Here is a 23251-nt window from a genome sequence, read left to right on the forward strand (position 1 = left end):
AGCCTTGGTGAGACCTCTTTCAAAAATTTGGAAAAAACAAAACTCTTATAAACCACACACTTTTGAACAGTAGTTTAGTCAAATATTTGTAGACTGATTTCCCAGAAAAAGAGCATCAGACTACAAATGGTTTACTTAAAGTTACAAAAATTTAATTCTTGTGATTCTCTGTTCGTTGAGCATTCTGAGTATTGAGGTAGAATTGTTGAATTATCTCAAATAAATGTAAATAGATTCACAACAATTAAAGGCACAATATGTGCAATTTGGATTAAAATATCCAAGTTATATATTTTGTTGACGTGTACTTACATTATCCCAAATGTTTCCATCCAAGAATGTTTAAATCCAGAGAAATAAGAAATTTTAACCTGGACACGGACCATGTCCATGCATTGCCTATCAATGACATCATACCCGCATTACCCTTGATTTCCATACAAAGTTATTTTGTAGAAACCATGCAATCACCAAAGACACTTTAATATATTTTGTGTTTTATTAGACAAGTGAGCTAGCCTGACAAGCCAGACCCACATCAAGATGTTGGGTCTGGGAACTCACCATTGGCAGGGCTCAATCCGAGGGGAGGGATAAACGGTTGTCTTTCAGATTCCCTCTGCACGCAATAGGATAGCGCTACAACCAACCAGAGCAATGAAGAAGGTGAAGCGGAGCTAGTTGATAGATTTTCGCCATATCCTGTCGGCAAAACTCACATCTTCCTTTCTTAAGAATGACTTCAGTGCCGTTCTGTGTTCTTTTAAGTCTTCCAGAGTTGTGGCCAAAGCCGATTAGAAAGACCGCTGTTCGCCAGCTTCTTTGTTTACGAGTAGCTCGTGGAACCGCAGCAACTCCATCATTATGTTAAGCCCGCCCACCGACTCTATACACGATGTGATTGGCCTGACCAGAGTTTGGTTTTTCCAGCTCGCAAGCCAACGGAGAGTTGCTAGACGACCCTGGATGCAAATTATATTTGCTGCCGCTAGGGTGCGTCTAGATTTCTAGGCTACAGGTGAGCAACTGTTTGGATACATTCATCGACAGAAAACAAATCATTGTTATATAGCTCAACACAGTTAGTCTAATTGTTTAAATCTTTCTTGACTTACTGTGAGTAGCATGTTTTACCATGGCTAATATCGATCTAACTTTCTGCAGTGTGCAACAAGTGTTTCATAGTAGCCGCTGAGCAAATGCACAGAGTAGCATTATAACTTTCAACAAAATGTATATAATATGATAAAACAGCGTTGTGTTACCCCACATACGCATGACCAGAAGAAGCGGAAGAAGCGGAAGCGCTCGTCTGCGGCATAATAAAAGCTCCACTGCTCTCGAGCTGTGTGTCGCGCTTGTCTCTCATTTGCAATCACTCCAGCAGCCTCGTTCCGCTCCAGCGGCTTTCAGCCCCGCCCTCCTTCATACTACAGTAATGTTAATGAATATTTAATACAGTCGCTCATCCATTAATATGATTTCTGCCAGAGCCCCATTGGGTTCTTTTCCACCAGCTGTAAAGGTGAAGACAACAACTCCCATGATTCCACGAAATCAAGGCATCATCAAGCTACGCCTTTGTTTTGAATAAGCGACCTCGCTTAAAATGACATATTGTGCCTTTAATACAATTCACAAATAAATAAAATGAGATTTACAAATGCAAATATGTTTTGTCTGAAACACAACTCTGCCTGGCATTTATTTGTGAATCGGTTTCTGTGTATTCGTGAATCGCTGCACACATTTGTGAAACGATTCTTGTGCACATGTTTGTTGATTTTGAAACCATTCTAGCGTCGCATACAGACAAATCCACAAATCGACTTGGGCCAATCAGATAACAGCCATTTGAGCTGACCAATCATAGCATGCTCTCAGTCCAACCTATTACCTTAATCTATTTATTTGTGAATTTGACACATTTTTGTGAATCTCTTTACATTTATTTGTGAATCTCAATCTTTTGGAATAATGCAAAAATTCTATCCCCATATCGGAGCAGCACAAAAGAGGCATCTTCTCGCGGGGCTATTTATTTGATCGACCAAATGAGAGATGAAGGGAGTGCTCTGGAAAGCTGTGTGAACTATTTGGTCATTATTTTGCGGTTCCTTTGGCACGTTATTACAAATGAAGATTCTAATAATTTATCAAAATGTAATAACTCTCTCCACTTGCAAATTTAATTTCCATTTGGGCCATGTGGGCTAGTCATGGGTCGTTTTGCATGTGTAATGTGACAAATGAAAGAAAGAGAAAGAAGGAAATCATTTGTTTGTCATAATTTGGGATTAGCTGCATTATAAATATTATATTTTTACATTTCGAATATGATTAAAGGTTGCTTATCTGGACATGCTCATTGACTTTGCTATTGATAATATTTTAAATGAACTCCAAGTTAGTAAAATGATCCGATCTTCTCGTCTCTAGTCCCGTCTATTGGTTAATGTTTGGCTGATGGTATTCTGTTATGTAATGCCCTCTTTTCAAAATGCAATGGATTAAGTCAAGTTCTGTCCAGTTGTCTGATGAATATCCTGTTGTGCTCGGAAATATGTAACATTACAGAAGTAAAATGTGTTGGTGAATGCTGAGGTTAACCATGCCGTATTGTGCCACTGAACATCTGTCCTTTCCAGCGCTGCTGCCGCCCACCAGGTTTAGGGAAGATTCCTCAGAGCAGCTTTTATAAATCAGAGCGGAGTTTAAAATTAGACTCAGACTGACCCTTAAATTCACCCTCAGTAGATGAAAGTTTGATCGTTCTGGCCTGTGTGTTGTATTGTAGTGTGTGAGCCTCTAAGCTTGTGAAAACATCATTGACTCTTTAGATTTGCTGAGTCAAAGCTAATGCATTCTCAATGGTCCGCACTCCTGCAGGGCAGATAAAACACAAAGATGACAGCAGATAATGGAGTCTGAATCGCTGTTTAAACTTTTAAGATCCTGCCACCTGACTGCTTCGGTCTGCTTAATATCATCTGTAATGTGCAGAGAGCTGTGGTCTCACTCGCTGGCCTGACACGCTTAAAAAAATCACAAATTAAATCTCTTTCATATCTCAGTTGTTTCTCCTTGTCAGCTTTGAGATTAAATAGAGAGCAAAAAAGACCATTGTAGTCTCTTCTATAGTTTCAGAGATCTCTACATTGTTCTCAGATTTGTCAAGATATCAAAATGTGCAATCAAACATTTTTAATAATAATAAAAAAAAAAGATTTGACCAAGGCTGCATTTATTTGATCAGAAACAAACAAAAAACTCTTTACTCTGTGTTGCTCTATTATTTTTGGTGCTCTGTTATTATTAAATGTTCTTAGTATTATCAATGTTGAAAACAGATTTAGCTGTTTAATAGTTTTGTTGAATCGGTGTTACTTTTGTAATTTTTTTTGATGAATAAAAAGTTTATGAACAGCATTTATTTGAAAAAGAAAACCTTTTTTACAACATTATAAATGTATTACTGTCACTTTTGATACATTTCAGGCATCCTTGATGAATAAAAGTAATAATGTATTTAGTAAAAACATGTTTTTTCACAAAAATATTTCCACAAAAACAAAAAATATTAAACTAATTTAGAAATTACTCTCAAACAGCAAATCAGCATATGAGAATGATTTCTGAAGGATCATGTCACACTAAAGTTCGGAGTAATGATGCTGGAAATTTATCCTTGCATCATAGGAATAAATTACAAGCATTTTATTCCTGTGATTTATTAAATAAATGCAGCCAATTCAAAAGACACTTCTTTCAAAAACGTTAAAATAATCTTAATTATTCCAAACTTTTGACCATTAGGAGAAACAGCTGAGAAGTTGATAATTGCATTAAACTCCCATTAAACTTTTTATGTATATTTCCTCTGGAAACAAATTGGCTCTTATGCATTCTTTGACACTGTGGGTATTGATATATGTAGTTATTTCCATACTAATGCGAGTTATGAAAGGACAGTATTTTCTCAGTAGGTCACAATCCTCTATTATTCAGGGCTCATCTTTATCTGACATCTTATTTTCTTCTGTAATAGGTGTGAACTTTGCCCCTCTCCCTTGTTCCTGACCCTGACCTTGTGACCCCAGGCTGCCAGGACATCGTGATTGAGGAGGCCACCATGAGTCAGGAGGGGCAGCATGACCCCCTCCGCACAGGCACCCCACCTCCAGATACACCCACAGCACCTGAGGGAGTAGAGGATGCTGACGGCTCTAATGCTAGACATTTGAAGCCCTGTAATGGAACAAAGACAGAGGAGGAGCATCAAGGTGAAGCAGAAGATGGAGATAGAGAGAATAACAGAAATACACAGTCCAGGGCAACGCAGGATGAGAAGGTGACATTAGAAGAGGAAGGTAGAAACGGTGAGATTGAGGGCAGCTGCTTGGATTCTGTAACAGAAAATGGTAACGGGGACACCCGTGAAGGTGAAGACACACCGTCGCTGCCGACTCAGAGCCCAGAAAAGGACTCAACCAAGCCCCAGTGCTCTCTGAGGTTAGTAAAATAACAAGTTCTTTTACATGCACTTTAAAAGTTTGATTTCAGTCAGACTGAAGCAATAATTAATTTCACTTTAGTCCAACTGAAATTGTGCTGGTCGGATTTTTGCAGTTGCTCCGAAAGACAGGTAACGCATGTACACTACCATTCTAAATTTTAGTCAGCAAGGAAGCATTAAATTGATCAAAAGTGACAGTAAATACTTTTACATTTTTTATAAAAGATTTCAGTATAAAATGGCTATTCTTTTGAACTTTCTATTCAACAGAGAATCCTGAAAAATATGGATCATGGTTTCTACAAAAAATATTAAGCAGTAGAACTGTTTTCAACAATGATAATAAAAAAGCATCAAATCAGCATATTAGAATGATTTCTGAAGGATCATGTGACACTGAAGACTGGAGTAATGATGCTGCGTTGCATCATGAATAAATAACATTTTAAAATATATTCAAATAGAAAACTTTAAATTGTTAAAGGGGTCGCTGTGTTTTTTTTATTGTTTTATGATGTTTCCTGGGGTGCACTTATAATGTTAGAATGCTTTTTACATCAAAAATTGTCATAACTTATAAATAAAAGGCATTTTTCCTACCCTGATTTTATCCTCTGCTCTGAATGCTCTGTTTTAAGGGGCGTGTCCGCTGGGAGACTTCAGTGTAAACACCCACTGCTGTGATTGGCTAACGTCTTTCCATTTGAAATAGTGTTGCTCCCTCTTTTAGCGCGTTTTTACAATTACAGCTCTCATGGTTTACTAATCTTGAAAAGTGTTTCATTACATTTAGATCTATGGCATTATATTTAGATCTATGGCATTACATTTAGATCGTGGCATGAAAGGTTGTAGTGATGATCATTGTAGGCGATCTCACACTTGCTGAGCTCATGAAAGCTGTGATCTCGTCATTGCAACTCAGTTTCTGTACACTAACGAATGCTTTCATCTTCACTAACAGTGCAAACGTGATATAGTTTATAGATTTGTTGAATAAAATGGGCATCACTGATGAACTCTCCTGTTTGATTGACAGCTTCAGCGCGCGCTGCTCAAACGATTGCAAAGGGGGCTTTCTTTGATCGCTTTCTTTATAGAATTGAATCAGCGTTAAATAACAGATTATTTTAATCTACTAAGAGAAACAACACAAGCTGATGTTTAGTCACTGGTCTGATTTACTGACAGACAAAGAACATCTGACTACACGAATCTTCACATTTCAGATCAGGCATTAGAACGAACAGTGACTTACATGTTGCATTACTGTCGAGTCCAGGCACTGCACAATATTTTGTAATGCTCAACGGCATGATTATTGCTTTGTAGCTCGATGGTTTCACACTAGGCCTGTGTTGAATATGCAAATCGGTGGGCGGGGCTAAACAGGCAGTGATGAAGTGGGCGTTGATCTTCTTCTGCTGAGGCGGTGCTTGCCTCCCTTTGACGTCATAGATGCCCACTTTGAAAAACCTGTCGTTTGCTGGGCCTGGTGTCTATAAAAGCTTTTCTTTGACTAACAAGGAAGTTTTCAGCTCTGAAACTTTTATATATCAAAAGCTACTATTTACTTATTACACATATACTTGAGCAGACAGATGGAGACTGTTCTGGTAAACATACTTAATAATGCATATCAGCCTTTAAATCAGCTTTTACAGTCAAAAGTAGGGTCGCATGCAATTGAGAATACCCTTTTTAAATTCCTGAATTTCAATTTCAACAAAAGCGCTAAACAAATAAAAGACTTCCAAAACTCATCCTAATGATCTTCCAAGAAAACAATCTGGCTGGATTCTGAACAGACCCCGAAATGATCATTGAAACCCCATGAAAGACAAGACAATGCCAGACAGGCTTGTCATGTCATACAAAATGTTTTGAATATGAAACACGTGTATTACAGAGTTTAGCTATGCAGTTTTTCAGTGTCAGGCTTCACTAAATGATGTGACACGCATGTTACAATGAGGATGAGGAGATATTTCGGCACCATACATGGCAGGGGAGCTGTCCTGAATGATGTTCCCCTCTGCTGGGACTTCTCCGCTGCAGTCGTGATGAAGAACTGTGACGGCAGCCAGAATAAAGATAGCAACATGCACCGCGCATGCCAGCCAGGCTAAGAGCCTTTGTGTACAGTCTAAACCCAGGCCTCTGTTTGTGTGATTTCATTTTTACTTCAAGGTTTGTGAGTGCATTAACCTCTGTCTTTGTCACTGCAGGTTTGAGAACGGGACCGAAGATGACAGTGAAGGGCAGGAGGACGAGGAGGGGATCCCGGAAGAGTCTTCAGCACAGGGGAACCTAGATGCATTCAGCTCCACATTTGAGCTTTCTGTAGAGGAAGCGGATGCTGAGGTAGAGGACGAAGAAGAAAAGGAGGAAAAGGAGACTCGAAATCAGGACAGTTTCAGCTCTACATTCGAGAGCATTGTTGAGCAGGTCGCCAAGGCCACGGCTGTGGAGGAGGAAGAGGACGACGGAGAGGAAGAGTACGACAGGACGAAAGAGAGCCAGGACGGTTTCAGTTCCACGTTCGAGCGCATCGTCGAGTCTGAGCTTCTGAGGGGCGGGACTTGCTACAGCAGTTTGGATTCTCTGGACGTGCTGTCGCTCACCGATGAGACGGACAGCTGCGTCAGCTTCGAGGCACCGCTCACCCCCCTCATCCAGCAGAGGGCCCTTGTGGGCCCTGAAACTCCAGAACTGGAGCTGGAGACCGTGCAGGAAGGGTTTGAGGGCGAGGCAGAGCTGGGGACAGAGACTGCAAGGGATGAAGCCAGCTCTGCAAGTCCACTACGGACCACTATACCAGGAAGCAGGTCGGAAAATGTCTTGAGCCAGCCGGCACAACGGAGCATCCCTAATGGATTCCACATCGAGCTGCCTGGGAATGGAGAGAGTGGAGGAACGATGCCAAACTCTGTCAGGTAAGGATGCAACTAAATCTCCTGCTTGGCCTGTCCAGTAGATGGCATGCAGAACCAGCTAATAACCTGGTCTCAGACTAGTGAGCGACAAGTTTCATGCTGTTTTTCCCAACACACCCAATGGCTCATCTGGAATGGAGTCAAGATCCGCAGTCAATGACTGTTTGCTAACTGATACTCTGATGAGGCATATGTGCCATCAGAACGGCATATAAATTAGCAACCTGGGATCAATGGAAAAAAATGTGCAAAACTCCAATACATCCTATTCACGGCAGTTTACAGATAAAATGAACACTGTGGTAGTAAAATACCAACAATATTTATTCTTTGTCACACAGACTATAGGGGTGTAACGGTACACAAAACTGACGGTTCGGTACGTACCTCGGTTTTGAAGTCACGGTTCGGTACGGGTTCGGTACAGCAGTTTTAAAAAATTGCTTTTTATTACATTTTTTTTATTAAACAGTGGTTTACTGAAAAAATTGTGTTTGACCTTAAATGAATTCAATTATAACAAAGTTTCTTAAGGATAATGCTGTAAACTATATAGGGAGCCCTTACTTGCACATTAATACTATAATATTAAAGGTTAACAACAGAGCCCAAACTATGAGCCTAGATTCAGCTGATATTCATGTTTAGATATAATAATCAACACTCAAATAACACATTGTGTGCAAACATGTAAACTTCACATAAGGCAGTTTTTGCATTAACTCCTAAATCTAATTATAAAATTAGGTTTTTTCTCCAATTCGTTGTTGAAATATAATCATTTATACACAGTGGCTGTCATTTTCATGACAGATTCATCTAAACATACATTAAATAATCAAGACATCACTAAGATGTTAAAGCTACACTGTGTGATATTTTCCCCCATCTAGCGGTTAAAAGGTATATGACCAGCCAGTGAATATTAGTTTCTCTTCCTCTCAATTCCGATTTCGTTTGAACTCCTACGGTGGCCGATTTAGTCCAAGATTAATATGGCTTCCAATTCGACCTCGTCCACATTCGACACGCTGCCATCGAGTGTTAAAACGCGAAAGGCGAAGCTTGAATTTACGGCTATGTCCCTCTTTGGCTAATGTACTTTCAAGATGGAGGGGCAACATCGTGACCCGCATTCGAACCCCTTACCCGTATGTATTTTCAATGGCATATTATAAACTTACGAGAATACTTTATTACTTGAAAGAAGTAAATATACATTAATGAGCACATATTTTTGAAAGAACTAAGTGTTTTTAGCTAAGAATAAACTAAAAAAGTTACACAGTGTAGCTTTAAGTAGAATTAATATATATATATATATATATATATATATATATATATATATATATATATATATATATATATATATATATATATATATATATATATATATATATATATATGCTAATATAGTGCATATATTTAGTGAAATATACACATATATCACATTAAAGAGCGTCAAAACGGCATTTATCGAACTAGGATTGAAGTGTGTTCCGCGCTTAAAACAAGTCGACTGTTAAAGGGTAACTTCAGTGATTTAGCATTAAGCTTTGTATTTAAACTGGGTCATTTATGCAGTAGAAATGGGAAATTATTTTTGAATTTGGTGCCTTCTAGACTGAGAAAATACATTATTTTTGTCTCATGTGGATGAAAGACAACAACTCCCAGAATGCACTTGCTTCGCTGCCCTACAAGGCCACTCCGCACATCGTCGTTTTGATCTTCCTAGTAATACAATAATTTAGTTCAGTTAGAGAATAAACACTACAATTAAAAACTGAACGTGTCTTTTCAATAAAGTGTGAGTGAGCCGAACGAAAGTCACGTCACAGACTCAGTGTCAGATTTCATTCGAGCTGAGCAGAGCTGAGGTAACGTTAAGCGCCAGTCTGGCACGTTTTCAGATCGCATATCCGCGCTCCGTTATGATGATTGTCCGTGCGGCCGTCTGTGTCTTACATTCTGTGCGTGAGATCTCTCCCCTATGGGTGGGTTGATTACATGCGGAACAGCTCCATCTAGTGGCTGTAGTTTTAGCCTCTGGCCAAAAAATCCTCCGAAGACGCAAAATGACGATATTTGCGTCTTCGGAGGAATTTTTCCAGAAATCAAATGCATAATTCTCTCGTCTAATTCTCTGTTCTATCGGTAGTATATTCAAATTATGGTACTTTCCCCCCTCATATCCCCCTGATATGATGGGGGAAAGTCCCATAATTTGAATATACTACCGGGGTTCTACTGATACAAAGCCTGATGCTAAATCACTGAAGTGACCCTTTAACTGTTTGCATTGCATTGCAAAGATTGCATTCGTAACCGTTCTGTACACACGCGCACCGAACCGAAAGCCCTGTACCGAAACGGTTTGGTACCAATACATGCACCGTTACACCCCTGACAGACTATGATTACGGGGCAGATTATCGATTAATAAAGACTTATTTCCTCACAGTTCCTTGCACAATACTAATACTATGACATCAAAACAGACTCAGGGCCAGGTTTACTAACAACTCAAACACTCTTTTTGTGTTAAAAAACTACTGTCCGGATTTACTAAAGACACGCAGTGATAAATTAGCACTGAAAAGGCGTGGACAGTTATTTTTGCAGCTGACCTTATTGCATATGCATTTGTAGGAGTTTCCCTTTCAGATGCAAAATGTATGGAAGGAGTGTATCATAAATGAATCTTGCAAGCTGATTTACTAAGGTTTGAACGAGTCAATTTACTGGTATTTGCGCCATAATTTACCCCCCAAAAAAGCATGACACTAATTCCAGACACTCAAACCAGACACTAATTTGCGCTGCTCTGGGTAGATTGCGTTGGTCATTATGGAAATGATCCGGCTCCGTCTGTGTTCTTTAATTTGCGTGTCGTGCGCAGAACTGTCCACTCCCTTCCTAATTTGCCCTGTTTAGAAAATCTGGCCCTTAGTGCATGATTTGTCAAACTAATACATTTTGACATTTGCATCACATAACCAGCTCCATATGTTTGGCTTTTCTGATGTAGTAAACTTGCTCGGTTGCCCATAAAGAGCTTGGAAACAAGTCCCATGAAATGCAGTTTATGGTAAAAGATCTCCAGGAGTTATAGAAGCAAGCTAAAATGGCATACACTGTAAACAAATGATATGATCAATAAGTTATGACAACATATGTTTTTACATTGCTTTAACTCACCAAAATAAGTTAAGCAATTTTAGTCAAGTTTAATGTCATTTAAATTGAAGTTACTTAAACATCCAAGTTGATTGTACTTAAAGCAGCAACTTTTTTACAGTGCAGCTGCCTCAGCAAAGGCAATTTTATGTCAAGTTTTCTTATGTTAACACTATTTGTTAGGTTTAGGCCGTACGTTGTTTTCAAACGCAACAGAGCATCAGTTTTTGGCGCCACTCACCATACATTTAATTTTCAAACTGCAGCGATTCGTACAACAACCAACATAATAACCAGATTAATCTCTTTCAGATTAAACTTTTGAAAGTGTGGTGAAACGTGCAAGCAGCATTGTAATATCATTTTGCAGAAAAGTTATCATAGGCACAGTTTTTCCATCAAGCCATTTAGAAGGGGAGCCTATCATGTCTGTTTTGAAGGGAGTATCACACGACGACCTAGCCGACTGGAAACTTCTTTATATTTCACGGATCTGAGCCAAGAGGAAAGATTTCCACCTCTGGGAGCCAGTGAAGGATTGTCTAATATAGCTGCAGTCTCTCTCTCTCTCTCCCTCTCTCTCTGCATCCATCTGGACTGGACGCAGCAGCAGATGTTGTCGTTTTTTTTCCTCCCCAGTTTTAAATGACTAGCAGCTTCCTGCCCCCCAGTCTGCCTGAATGAGGCATTGTTTTTAGGGAGTGACATCATCGCCTTTGGCTTTCCTCTTTCACGACGGGAGCCTTGCTCTAGTTTTCAGTCACACTGTGCTTTATCCAAGTGCCGCTTGGCAACGCCTCCATTTGCGTCTTTCTGTGTCGATGCAGTTGGTTTTTCGTTCACTGACAGGGTCAAAGTTACATTTGATGTAGCTTTCGTGTCCAGTTGACCTCCACATTGCACTCTATTCGTTAAAGAAAGCTCTCTTAACTTACTCTCTTAGCATTAGCGGCTAACTTTATTACCCTGTGGTCTACCAAAGGCTGGTAACGCTGCACTAGCCCCATGTGTTCTTCATTAGCAGTTCTTTGGAGTTGCATAGTGGTTGATAAACTCATCACAGCGAATGAGTGCTGCGCAGTGTCTATAACCGCTAACAGAAGGAAAAGAACATATGCTGGTAATTAGCAAATTCACAGAGCCTCACAGGCATCATGCTAGCTAGGGAGTTACTTAAAACATATTCCGTGTTGATGATTTGTGCACGTTATTTGAATCGAGGATGCAGAAATGCAATTCAAATGTGAAATATAATTAATTGAAAATCAAAGACTTTCATATAACTCAAAGTGAATCAGACAAACACACTGAATCTATCATGGATGAAATGTGTGAAATAGTTGGTGTTAGACTTATAGAAGGGGTTCGTATTTAAATAGCCATAGCCAATAGCCTTTAGCTTGCGTTGACTTACTACTTGCCATTGTTATTTAAAGGAACACTTCACCGTTTTTAGAAATAGGGCTTATTCAACTTCTTTCCTACATTTAGATATGTGGGCAAATGCATTTTTGTCTCAGTGCATGCGTTGTTTTAGTTTAGCAGGGTCGCCGCTAGCTTAGCTTAGCATAATGAATGGAATCCTATGTTGCCAGCTAGCATGTCCCGAGTAAAAGTGATAAAAAAACAAAAAAACCCACCTAATTACTTCTTGTGGCCTGCGTATTCACAACGAATACAAATAGCGATGCAGATTAAGACTATGCGATTTCCTAGGCAGATATTGACTATATTATGGGGAAGCACAGGCGAAGCACTGCTACTGGCGCAGAGATATCACGCAACACATTAAATCACATAACTTCCATCAACATACCGGCGTGAATAGTAGTACTTCAAACTAAAACAATGCATGCACTGAGACAAAAATGCATTTGCCCACATATCTAAATGTAGGAAAGAAGTTGAATAAGCCCTATTTCTAAAAATGGTGGAGTGTTCCTTTAAAGTGATGGGACATTCAAGTGAGCATTTATTTGACAAAAAATGGCAAGATTGATCAAAACCTGTTTTACACTTTTAAGTGTGTATACTAGTATCTACGACCATAGTCTCAGCCTCAGACGCCCCAAACCGTTGTCTGAATGTCTGATGCTTAAGGCACATAAAATGGGAAACACTCTGGGAGTTTCAAATTCATCATCTGATTGGTTGAATTTTCTGGTTCTTTAACGGTCCGCCTGGAAACAAAGCCGTTGTGATGCCAACTCCCACATGGAAGAGGAAAGCCATTGTGTTTACAACTGTGATAATGAGTGCTTACCAGGATAAACTAAACGCTGAAGTTTTTGCCGCCCTTGTTGCAGAAACAACGTTCTTGAATTAATAATTTCTTAGATGCATGCCGGTCTGTTGTCATAGGGACAGCCACTTAACATTTTCACATGCCTAAACAGGATGCGGAACAAAATGAACTGTGATTGGTTGCTTTACATGTCGGTCAGACGCTGTCTTGAGCCAATGAAAGCTGCAATGGAGTCCAGACCTTCTGCCGTCAATCTGACGTTCTGGCTACACGAGACTACCGTGGCCATAACCACCATATTCAGATTAGCTAGTTTTCAATTCTTGAATTATTATATTCAGTCCTTCTAATCCTAAAATTGTAGTTACATAGATGATTAAAACTCATAATTGACTTAAAGCCTTAAAACTTTGTTAAACATTTAAACTGTATTCATATTAGATTAGTGTTTAATGAAAAACCCTGTTTGCCCCTAAAACTAGGATAATGCCTAGAGTGCACTGGAGAAGAAAAAGGCAAGTGAGTCCCAACAAATCCTTAATTTTGTGTTTTTTCACACATTTGGTGACATACAGTAGGCACAGAAACAATCGAGTCCCGACCCTTCCTCCCTCACCACCCCCACGCTTTTCTGAAGCTCATTTATTATTTCTTTATCAGACACTTATAATCTCCTTCTTTATCTTTCGCTGACAAACACATATCCACAAACCGACACTCATATGCACCCCCATCACACACACACACACACACACACACACACACACACACACAGACACACACAAACACACACACACACACACACACACACAAACAAACTTCCTGTCTGGTTCCGCTCCATCCTGGTTGTGTGTGTAGGAGCAGAGGGTGGGTGCTGTCTAGCTGATGATTATCCCTACAGGATGCAGGAGAGCTGCACACACACACACACACACACACACAAAATCTCTCTCCCCCTGACATCTACACACTGGAAGAGATAAACATTGCACAAGCACACACACACTTGCATACTTTCATACAACAAAGAGAAAGGATTACTGTTGTAATCCTTTGTTTTTCTCCAAAAGCACAGCCCTTTTCTTTTTCATAGGTATTCTGCTTTTGTGAAATCAATATTATTTACTCAATTACTCTTGCAGGTATTGACCATCACATCCCTTGATAACTGCGTTTGTACTCTGACTGTTATAACCTTTAGGAAATGTCTTTAGCCTCTGTAGCATGAAATATAAATCTGCTATTTGTGAAATATCAACCTTAAATCCATACACTGCAAAAATCGTTTTCTTAATCTCTACCTTTGTCTTGTTTTCCAGTATCTAAAAAATGGTCAAAGTGAAGAAGATTTTCAGTGAATTTCATCTGTGCTTGTTTTATATATATATATTTATGTATATCTACTTTATGTACCTTCATATATATATATATATAATAGATGCACACTGATCAGGCCTAATATTGTGTTGGTCCCCCTTTTGCTGCCAAAACAGCCCTGACCCGTCGAGGCATGAACTCCACTAGACCCCTGAAGGTGTGCTGTGGTATCTGGCACCAAGATGTTAGCAGCAGATCCTTTAATTCCTGTAAGTTGCAAGGTGGGGCCTCCATAGATCGGACTTGTTTGTTCAGCACATCCCACAGATGCTCGATTGGATTGAGATCTGGGGAATTTGGAGGCCAAGTCAACACCTCAAACTCATTGTTCTGCTCCTCAAACCATTCCTGAACCATTTTTGCTTTGTGGCAGTGTGTATTATCTGCTGAAAGAGCCACAGCCACCAGGTAATACTGTTTCCATGAAAGGGTGTACATGGTCTGCAACAATGCTAAGTGGTACATGTCAAAGTAACATCCACATGGATGGCAGGACCCAAGGTTTCCCAGCAGAACATTGCCTAAAGCATCACACTGCCTCCACCGGCTTACCTTCTTCAAATAGTCCACCTGTAAGTGACACACCGGCCATCCACGTGGTGTAAAAGAACACGTGATTCATCAGACCAGGCCACCTTCTTCCAGTGCTATGTGGTCCAGTTCTGGTACTCACATGTCCACTGTTGGCGTTTTCGATGGTGGACAGGGGTCAGCATGGACACCCTGACTGGTCAGCGGCTATGCCGCCCCATACGCAATAAACTCCGATGCTCTGTGTGTTCTGACACCTTTCTATCAGAACCAATATTAACTTATCGAGCAATTTGAGCTCCAGTAGCTCGTCTGTTTGATCGGACCACACAGGCCAGCCTTCACTCCCCACGTGCATCAATGAGCCATGGCCGCCCATGACCCTGTCATTGGTTCTCCACTGTTCCTTCCTTGTTCCGCTTTTGACAGAGACTGACCACTGTAGACCGGGAACACCCCACAAGAGCTGCAGTTTTAGAGATGCTCTGACCCAGTCGTCTATCCATCACAATTTGGCCCTTGTCAAACTCGCTCAAATCCTTACACTTGCCCATTTTTCCTGCTTCTAACACATCAACTTTGAGGACAAAATGTTCACTTGCTGTCTAATATACCCCACCCACTAACAGATGCCGTGAGGAAGAGATCATCAGTGTTATTCACTTCAACTGTCATAATGTTATGCCTGATCGGTGCATATATATTTATTCTTTATTATTCATGTCAATGCAAACATCTAATCAGCCAGTCACATAGACATGCACGTAGACATGGTCAAGATGAACTGCTGAAGTTCAAACTAAGCATCAGAATGGGGAAGAGATTTAAGTGACTTTGAATGTGGCATGGTTGTTGGTGCCAGACAGACTGGTCTAAGTATTTCAGAAACTGCTGATCTACTGGGATTTTCAAACACAACTATCTCCAGGGCTTACAAAGAATGGTCCAAAAAAGAGAAAATATCCAGTGAGCGGCTGTGCCTTGTTGATGCCAGAGGTCAGAGGAGAATGACCAGACGGGTTCGAGCTGATAGAAAGGCAACCACTCGTTACAACCGAGGTCTGCAGAAGAGCATCTCTGAATGCACAACATGTCCAACCTTAAAGCAGATGGGATACAGCAGCAGAAGACACACCGGTGCTACTCCTGTCAGCTAAGAACTGGAAACGAAGGCTCCAATTCACACAGGCTCACCAAAACTGGACAATAGAAGTTTGGAAAAACATTGCCTGGTCTGATGAGTCTGGGTTTCTGCTGTGACATTCCCATGGTAGGTTCAGAATTTGTCTTAAACAACATGAGAGCATGAACCCTTCCTGCATTGCATGGATCCATCCTGGTGGTGGTGTTGTAATGGTGTGGTGGATATTTTCTTGGCACACTTTGGGCCTCTTAGTACCATCGAGCATTGTTAAAAACGCCACAGCCTACCTGAGGATTGTTGCTGAACATGTCCATCTCTTTGTGACCTCTATACCCATCTTCTGATGGTTACTTCCAGCAGGATAATGCACCATGTGTGGACCTGCAAGCAGCTCCCAGAGTGCAGATGAGCTGAGACGAAAGTGAGCTGACTGTGAGACTCTGCCGAGCTATTAGATGTGCAGAAGTGAAGCTCATTCGTAGAGAGAATAATCTCTTGTCGCTGTGGAAACATCAGCAAAGGATGATGGGGGAGAGAGAAAATGTTATTACTATAGTTAGTGTGTGTATGTGCGTCCACATATGTGTCAGAATAAATCACGATGGGTCTTTGTCATTCGCACTGTGCCATCCTGTTAAATCCTCACAGGTCTGTATCACCGAGAAGTCTGTCTTTACTGAGTTTAAACCCAGTCTATAATTAGCTCCATCGTGTCTCTGTCTGACACTTCAGTACTGTGTGAGTCGCTCAGAAGCTTAAAGTTACTGCAAGAACGGAGAAGGAAGGTTTAAAGGAGTAGTTCTACCAAATATATACGTAAATGTCATTATTTATCACCCTCATGTTGTTCCATATGACTTCCATAGATTACTTTCTTCTTTTTTTTCTTTTAAAGAATATCCTGGCTTCTATTAATTATAGAGAAATAAATGAGGACTGAGGTTGTCAAGCTTCAAAAAAGACAAAAGGGCACCATAAATGTATAAATGTACTAGAGCAGATGTCCAGATTTTCAGTAAATAACTTATATTTCAGTCTTTTTCTTACACAAAGCACTTTTGACTTCAGAAGACTCTTGCACAAGTCATATGAATGAGTTTTATGGTGCTTTTTTGTCATTTTGGAGCTTTTAAGAGCCCTGGAAAGGATTATGAATGCTAAAATGAAATTGTAGTTTAGATCAGGGGTATTCCAGTGAACTTTCAATAGGTCCAGTCTCTTCATTTCTTTCCCATCAAAGCCAGACTAATCGTAATCATAACTGTTTCAGATGGCATTATGTTGTTTGGCTATGAAATGAAAAAGCCATGTGCATGCTGTGAATATTTATTGTTCATTTTCAAGTTGGCAGCCGTGATACCTTGTGACGGGAAGAAATAATAAATCCTATATAATCTAAACAGTCGGTATTGTTATTGCTAAGTAAAACTAAAATAATTTTCAGTAATTGAAATCAAATATAAATTTTAGATTAAGAAAACTTAAATAAAAATGAGACATTTTGCCTTGACAACTAGCTGAAATAAGATTTTTGACGTATTAAAATTACTCAAACTTAAATAAAAATAAATCTAAGCTATCCACCTGTTTCCGGGGGGCGCTACTGTAAATAAGAACGTGGGTACAACTTCCGGTGAGGCGGCGGAGTAAAGTCCCGCTTGTTTACTTCCAACTGGAAGACGCTCCCACTTTTGACGCAAGGCTTCATGGGGCGTAGGAAACTTGTGGATATAAATCATAAAAATGGCAAAAGCACAAAACAAAATTACTAAAACTTAAAGGTGCAGTGTGTAGTATTTATGAGGATATTTCAGTGGTGTATAAAGACCTTACATAATGTACCGTTATGTTTTTATTACCTTAGAATAGACCCTTACAGTGAAATCGCCATTTTGTGCCGTCATGTTTCTACAGTAGCCCTAAACGGACAAACTTCTCTACAGAGCGCTAGTCACTCTCGGCTCTCTCCGATGATGACGTTTTTGTCCTGTGTTGCCCCCGTAGCTTCTCTACGTGTCCGAAAGGGGGGGAAGTGAGCGGTGGGCGATTGCAATTCACAACCTCACCACTAGATGCCGCTAAAATTTACACACTGCACCTTTAATTTAAAGTTAAAAAAACAGACAATATAAAAATAAAACCTCTTTAACAATCCTAATAAATAATTATTATGCTGTCAAATTGATTAATTTCATCTAACATAAAAGGCACACTGATCAGGCATAACATTATGACCAATATTGTGTTGGTCTCCCTTTTGCTGCCAAAACAGCTCTGACCCATCGAAGCATAGACTCCACTAGAACCCTGGCCTGAAGGTGTGCTGGTATCTGGCACCAAGATGTTAGCAGCAGATCCTTTATCCTTAAGTCATTCAAGGTCTGCAACAATGCTTAGGTAGGTGGTACGTGTCAAAGTAACATCCACATGGATGGCAGGACCCCTCTTTCATCACACTGCCTCCGCCATCTTGCCTTCTTCCCATAGTGCATCCTGGTGCCATCTGTTCCCCCAGGTAAGCAACGCACACGCACACGCACATGGCCATCCACGTGATGTAAAAGAAAACGTGATTCCTCAGACCAGGCCACCTTCTTCCATTGCTCCGTGGTCTGATGCTCAAGTGCCACTGTTGGCACTTTCGGTGGTGGACAAGGGTCAGCATGGGCACCCTGACTGGCCTTGTCAAACTTCCTCAAATCCTTACGCTTGCCCATTTTTCCTGCTTCTAACACATCAACTTTGAGGACATGTTCATTTGCTGCCTAATATACCCCACCCACTAACAGGTGCCGTGATGAAGAGAATAATCTGTGTTACTCACTTCACCTGTCAGTAGTCATAATGTTATGCCTGATCAGTACACACACACACACACACACACACACACACACACACACACACACACACATATATATATATATATATATATATATATATATATATATATATATATATATATATATATATACACACAAACACACACACATTGTTTGTGCACGAGTGTGTGTGTAATAAAAGAGAGCCAACAATATTTGCAGTACCACAAATTTTCAAAAGGTAAGTAAAAATGCAGAAAAATAGAGAAATTAGAGTACATTTAGTTTATTCATAGAAAGCTATTTTGTTATGTGCAGATCAGGTGGAGGTTAAAAGTTTGTTCTGATGAAGAAAGAGTGAAGATTCTGAAGCTGATATATGACCTTTAGTTAACAAGTATAGAGAGAGAGAGAGAGAGAGAGGGATGATTATTAGTTTTGATGGTGGGCTGGCGTCAGCTGTGATGATCATTGTAACAAATTACGATGGTCATTCAGCTGAATGATCAGATGTTTGTTGATGAGGGGATAAACATGTTGTGACTGCAGGTTACTGAAGCATGCCAATACCACAGATAGCAGACTACACTCACACACACTAACAAGGCACTTACACTGTCATACATCACAGCGCTTGGCCTCACATCCTGATCTGGAAGAGATAACTGCAAATTTGAAAAGATAAAGGGTTACGGATGGAGGAGCATTTTGTCATAAAGTGATGGTCTGTGTGTGTTGGACGTTATCTGTATCCATTCTGCCAGTCTTCGGAGTCACTGCTCAATGGAAATGTTGTTGCACATGCCGGGGCTGCATCACATGACCCAGTTTGTTGTGAGCTCAAAGTCTTCATGCTTTAATATGTGTCTGACTTGGAATAATCTATATTTTTCATGTGCTCAAGTTAGTCTCTGGAGATCATTCATAATTTAGTTTCCAAGTAAACTAACAGGGATCTCTCAGCATGCCTAACCGTTTTAAAATGTGATCCTCAAAACTGAAAGTTTCTTAAAGTTTAGTAGCCATTATTAATTTATCATTATAAACCAGTCAAAGTAAAAATGTTCTGAGTAACAATGAAATGGCTGCTGTTGTAATATTTCTTACTTTACTAGATATTTATTAACAGGAACTTAAATGTAGTCGATTGGAGTGGAGTAGTTGAGCTCCAATAGACTTAAAATATTATTATATTAGTTTATGTTGCTATTTGTTATGTTTTTTTATGAATAAATGTTTGGCATCAGTGAGCGTGAGGGATGAAGAAAGGCAGAACTAACAGACGCGCTGGCGCGAGGCAGTCCAGACTAACGGCCTTGCGCTCTCGGGCTCCGGTCCAGATCACTACTTCAACATCGGAAATATGGAAATGTGGCTCGGGCAGGACTCATTGAGTAATCCAATCCATCCAGAGAGACTCTCTCCGCCCCCTTCCCTTGTGTCCGACTTTGAGGAACTTCACATTGGGAAGCCGTTTACGCCGGAGCCAAACGCGCGCGCAGATTCGCGTTGAATTAGTCGTGTCAAAACCTTTATTTATCGATGAACATAAACGGCATGCGGTGACACACGTCGCCAGAAAGCCTCTTTTAGCAGCAGCTGCGTCGAAAACTTATTCCATTTGGGGAAAACCTGATTACTCAATGCGCAAAGCGCCTGAAGGCGAATGGGGTTGAAGGGATTTTTCTCGCTCCGCGCGGGACTGATGCCTGATCTCCAGTGAAAGATGTGGAAAGATGAATATGAGGTGCATTTCGACTTTCTTCTGGGACTTCTGTAAGTTCTTCTCTAGCTTCTGTTCCTTCTACATAGCGTATTTCACTTTAAAAGACCAACAGACATACATTTCCTTTTAACTTGTGTCATGAAGTTGTATTCTTGTCGGTCTGATGAATTGTGTTTATTTATTGACGGTACTGAAGTTAAAAGTCCTGGGGTTTTCTTTAATTGTGTAATCTATATATACAAGGACTTTGTTTGGACTTTATACAGTTTTCTGGTTTGGGACATCTCGCCCTTTGGTCTTTTGTGGACACATCTGATGTTTGTTTTTCTCTGTCTATGGTACACTTGCAATATATAGGGTGACCGGGGCTAGTTGTCACACATTTTTACTCCAGTCAGTTTTTCTCAATGTTTCATTTTCATCTTCACCAAATTATTGCCCAGGAAAAAAGATACAGTTCATTTAATATGTTGACCTTTTGTGACCACTTGTGGGGGATTAATATAATATAATGCCATTAGCTTATATTAGAGGCTTTTCAACAACAATGGAAAAACAAATAGGCCTACATCAATATTCTTTTGGCCACCAAATATTATAATTAATAATTTGCATAACATTTCAAACTGTAAAACCCGTAACAACTTGCCAGAATAAAAACGATGACCTGCCCTAACCTGAGATTTATGGGACAGACACGTTATAAATCTCTTTGGGTTAAACTGCCTTCATTATATAGTTGACTGTGGTCTGAATCTATGCCAGTGTGGTTTTATTATACACTTATGTAAAAAAATATGATATTGGCTTTTTAGTTTAGAGGAAAGAATACACACAGTATTGTAATTTAAAACAGCTTTGAGCTAGATATTTGATGTCCACATACAAAACCACTGATTAAAAAAAAAGCATTCCCTTTGTGACAACTATCCCAGATCTCCCCCAAAAGTTAGATATTAAACTCTCATCTCTTCCATCATCTAATGGTTTTCGATAAATACATAGCCTGAGGATCCCTATAGTGTGAGAGAGTGTTTGGTAACCTAAATCCCATTGTAACCAAAATGTTTTCATTGCACTTTCTGATGCGTAATGCATTTCTGCCAGTTTGATGCATTCACGTTAGAGAATATACACACGCACACACATACAAAGGGGAATTTGTGTTTTTGGCTTACTGACAAGGAGGCAGCAACTCCTTCACACCTCGCTCTGTTCGTCCAACACACCCTCTCCGACGGCATCAGAGCGGGTAGAGAGAGAGAGAGACGCTGGCATGTGAGTCATAGACAAGCAGTCTCATGTTTAATCTCCTGCCTGGCTCAGCAGCAGCACAGGTCCATACAGAGCCACGGCTGCTGGGTTCCTTTAGGATCACTGTATATCAGTGCAGCCACATTAAGCCCTGCGATAGTCACTTATAATGTCTAGAGCTGGTGTTAGCAGGGCATCAGGCTGTGATTGATTTTTAACTAGCGAAATCTCTTCCTTTGTATTGTCTAGGAATTGAAAACCCCACTGATGAAATCGGATGCAATATTGTGGTACTTTGATTTATACAGTGATAATTAATTATTACCATTTTCCAACCATTACCAAGTTTTTTCTTTTTTTTTATAAAACGAACAAGTCAGTTATTTACTTAAAGGGTTAGTTCACCCAAAAATGAAAATTCTGTCATTAATTACTCACCCTCATGTCGTTGGACACCCGTAAGACCTCCGTTCATATTCGGAACACAAATGAAGATATTTTAGTTGAAAGCTGATGGCTGAGAAAGGCTTCAGATAGGCCTCCATTGGCATTCAGTACATTTACACTCCCAAGACGCATAAAAGGCACTTAAAACGTCGTTACAAAGTCCATCTCACCACAGTGACTCTACAATAATTTTACGATGCGACGACAATAGTTTTTGTGCGCAAAAAAAAATCAAAATAACACCTTTATCCAACTTGTCTTCCGTGTGTGCCTCCACGACGCATGCGCGAGAATATGACGCAGATCCGGCGTTCGGACACATGACCCAGAAGCGATTTGTTTACAAGCAGAGGAAGACGCGCGTATCTAAGCTGTTGAATTCTACATTGATCGTGCTTAAGGTCTCGGCCTAGTTCTCAAAATGGGGTTTAAGTGTGCATTTCAGGGATTCCCGAACGCTGGCGCTACGTCATATTCTCGCGCATGCATCGTGGAGGCACACACGGAAGACAAGAAGAGGTTGAATAAAGTCGTTATTTTGATTTTTTTTTTGCGCACAAAAACTATTGTCGTCGCATCGTAAAATTATTGTAGAGTCACTGTGGTGAGATGGACTTTGTAACAACGTTTTAAGTGCCTTTTATGAGTCTTGGGAGTGTTAATGTACTGAATGCCAATGGAGGCCTATCTGAAGCCTTTTTCAGCCATCAGCTTTTAACTAAAATATCTTAATTTGTGTTCCGAATATGAACGGAGGTCTTACGGGTGTCGAACGACATGAGGGTGAGTAATTAATGACAGAATTTTCATTTTTGGGTGAACTAACCCTTTAAATGTCTATTAAACCTCTATTTTCATGTCAGCCATGATAGCTCAGCGGCTCCTGTAATCTTATACATTATTGGCAGTGTCCTATTTAAGTTCTTTTAAAAATCAATAATTCTATAACTGTGCAATCTATCATTACTATTGATCTCAGCAGTCCGGTGGCAGATGGATATTGCTTGCTTTCCGATGGGGTTTGTTCAGTCATTATTATGTACGCAGGTCTAAAATACAAACGGCCAGCTGTTTTG

General features: G+C 40.1%; 1 protein-coding gene across 1 annotated transcript in view; it reads left to right on the forward strand.

The window, feature by feature from the left end:
* The first annotated feature begins 20186 nt into the window (after positions 1–20186).
* Positions 20187–23251, forward strand: part of psd2 (pleckstrin and Sec7 domain containing 2) — a 41324-nt gene continuing 38259 nt past the window's right edge. The window contains exon 1 of the mRNA XM_079838344.1: positions 20187–20524. Coding sequence (XP_079694470.1) covers positions 20475–20524 — 50 coding nt within the window. The 5' untranslated portion in view covers positions 20187–20474. The remainder of the gene's footprint in view (positions 20525–23251) is intronic.

Source organism: Gobio gobio (assembly GCF_949357685.1).
Source record: "Gobio gobio genome assembly, chromosome: 16".
Taxonomy (NCBI): Eukaryota; Metazoa; Chordata; class Actinopteri; order Cypriniformes; family Gobionidae; genus Gobio; species Gobio gobio.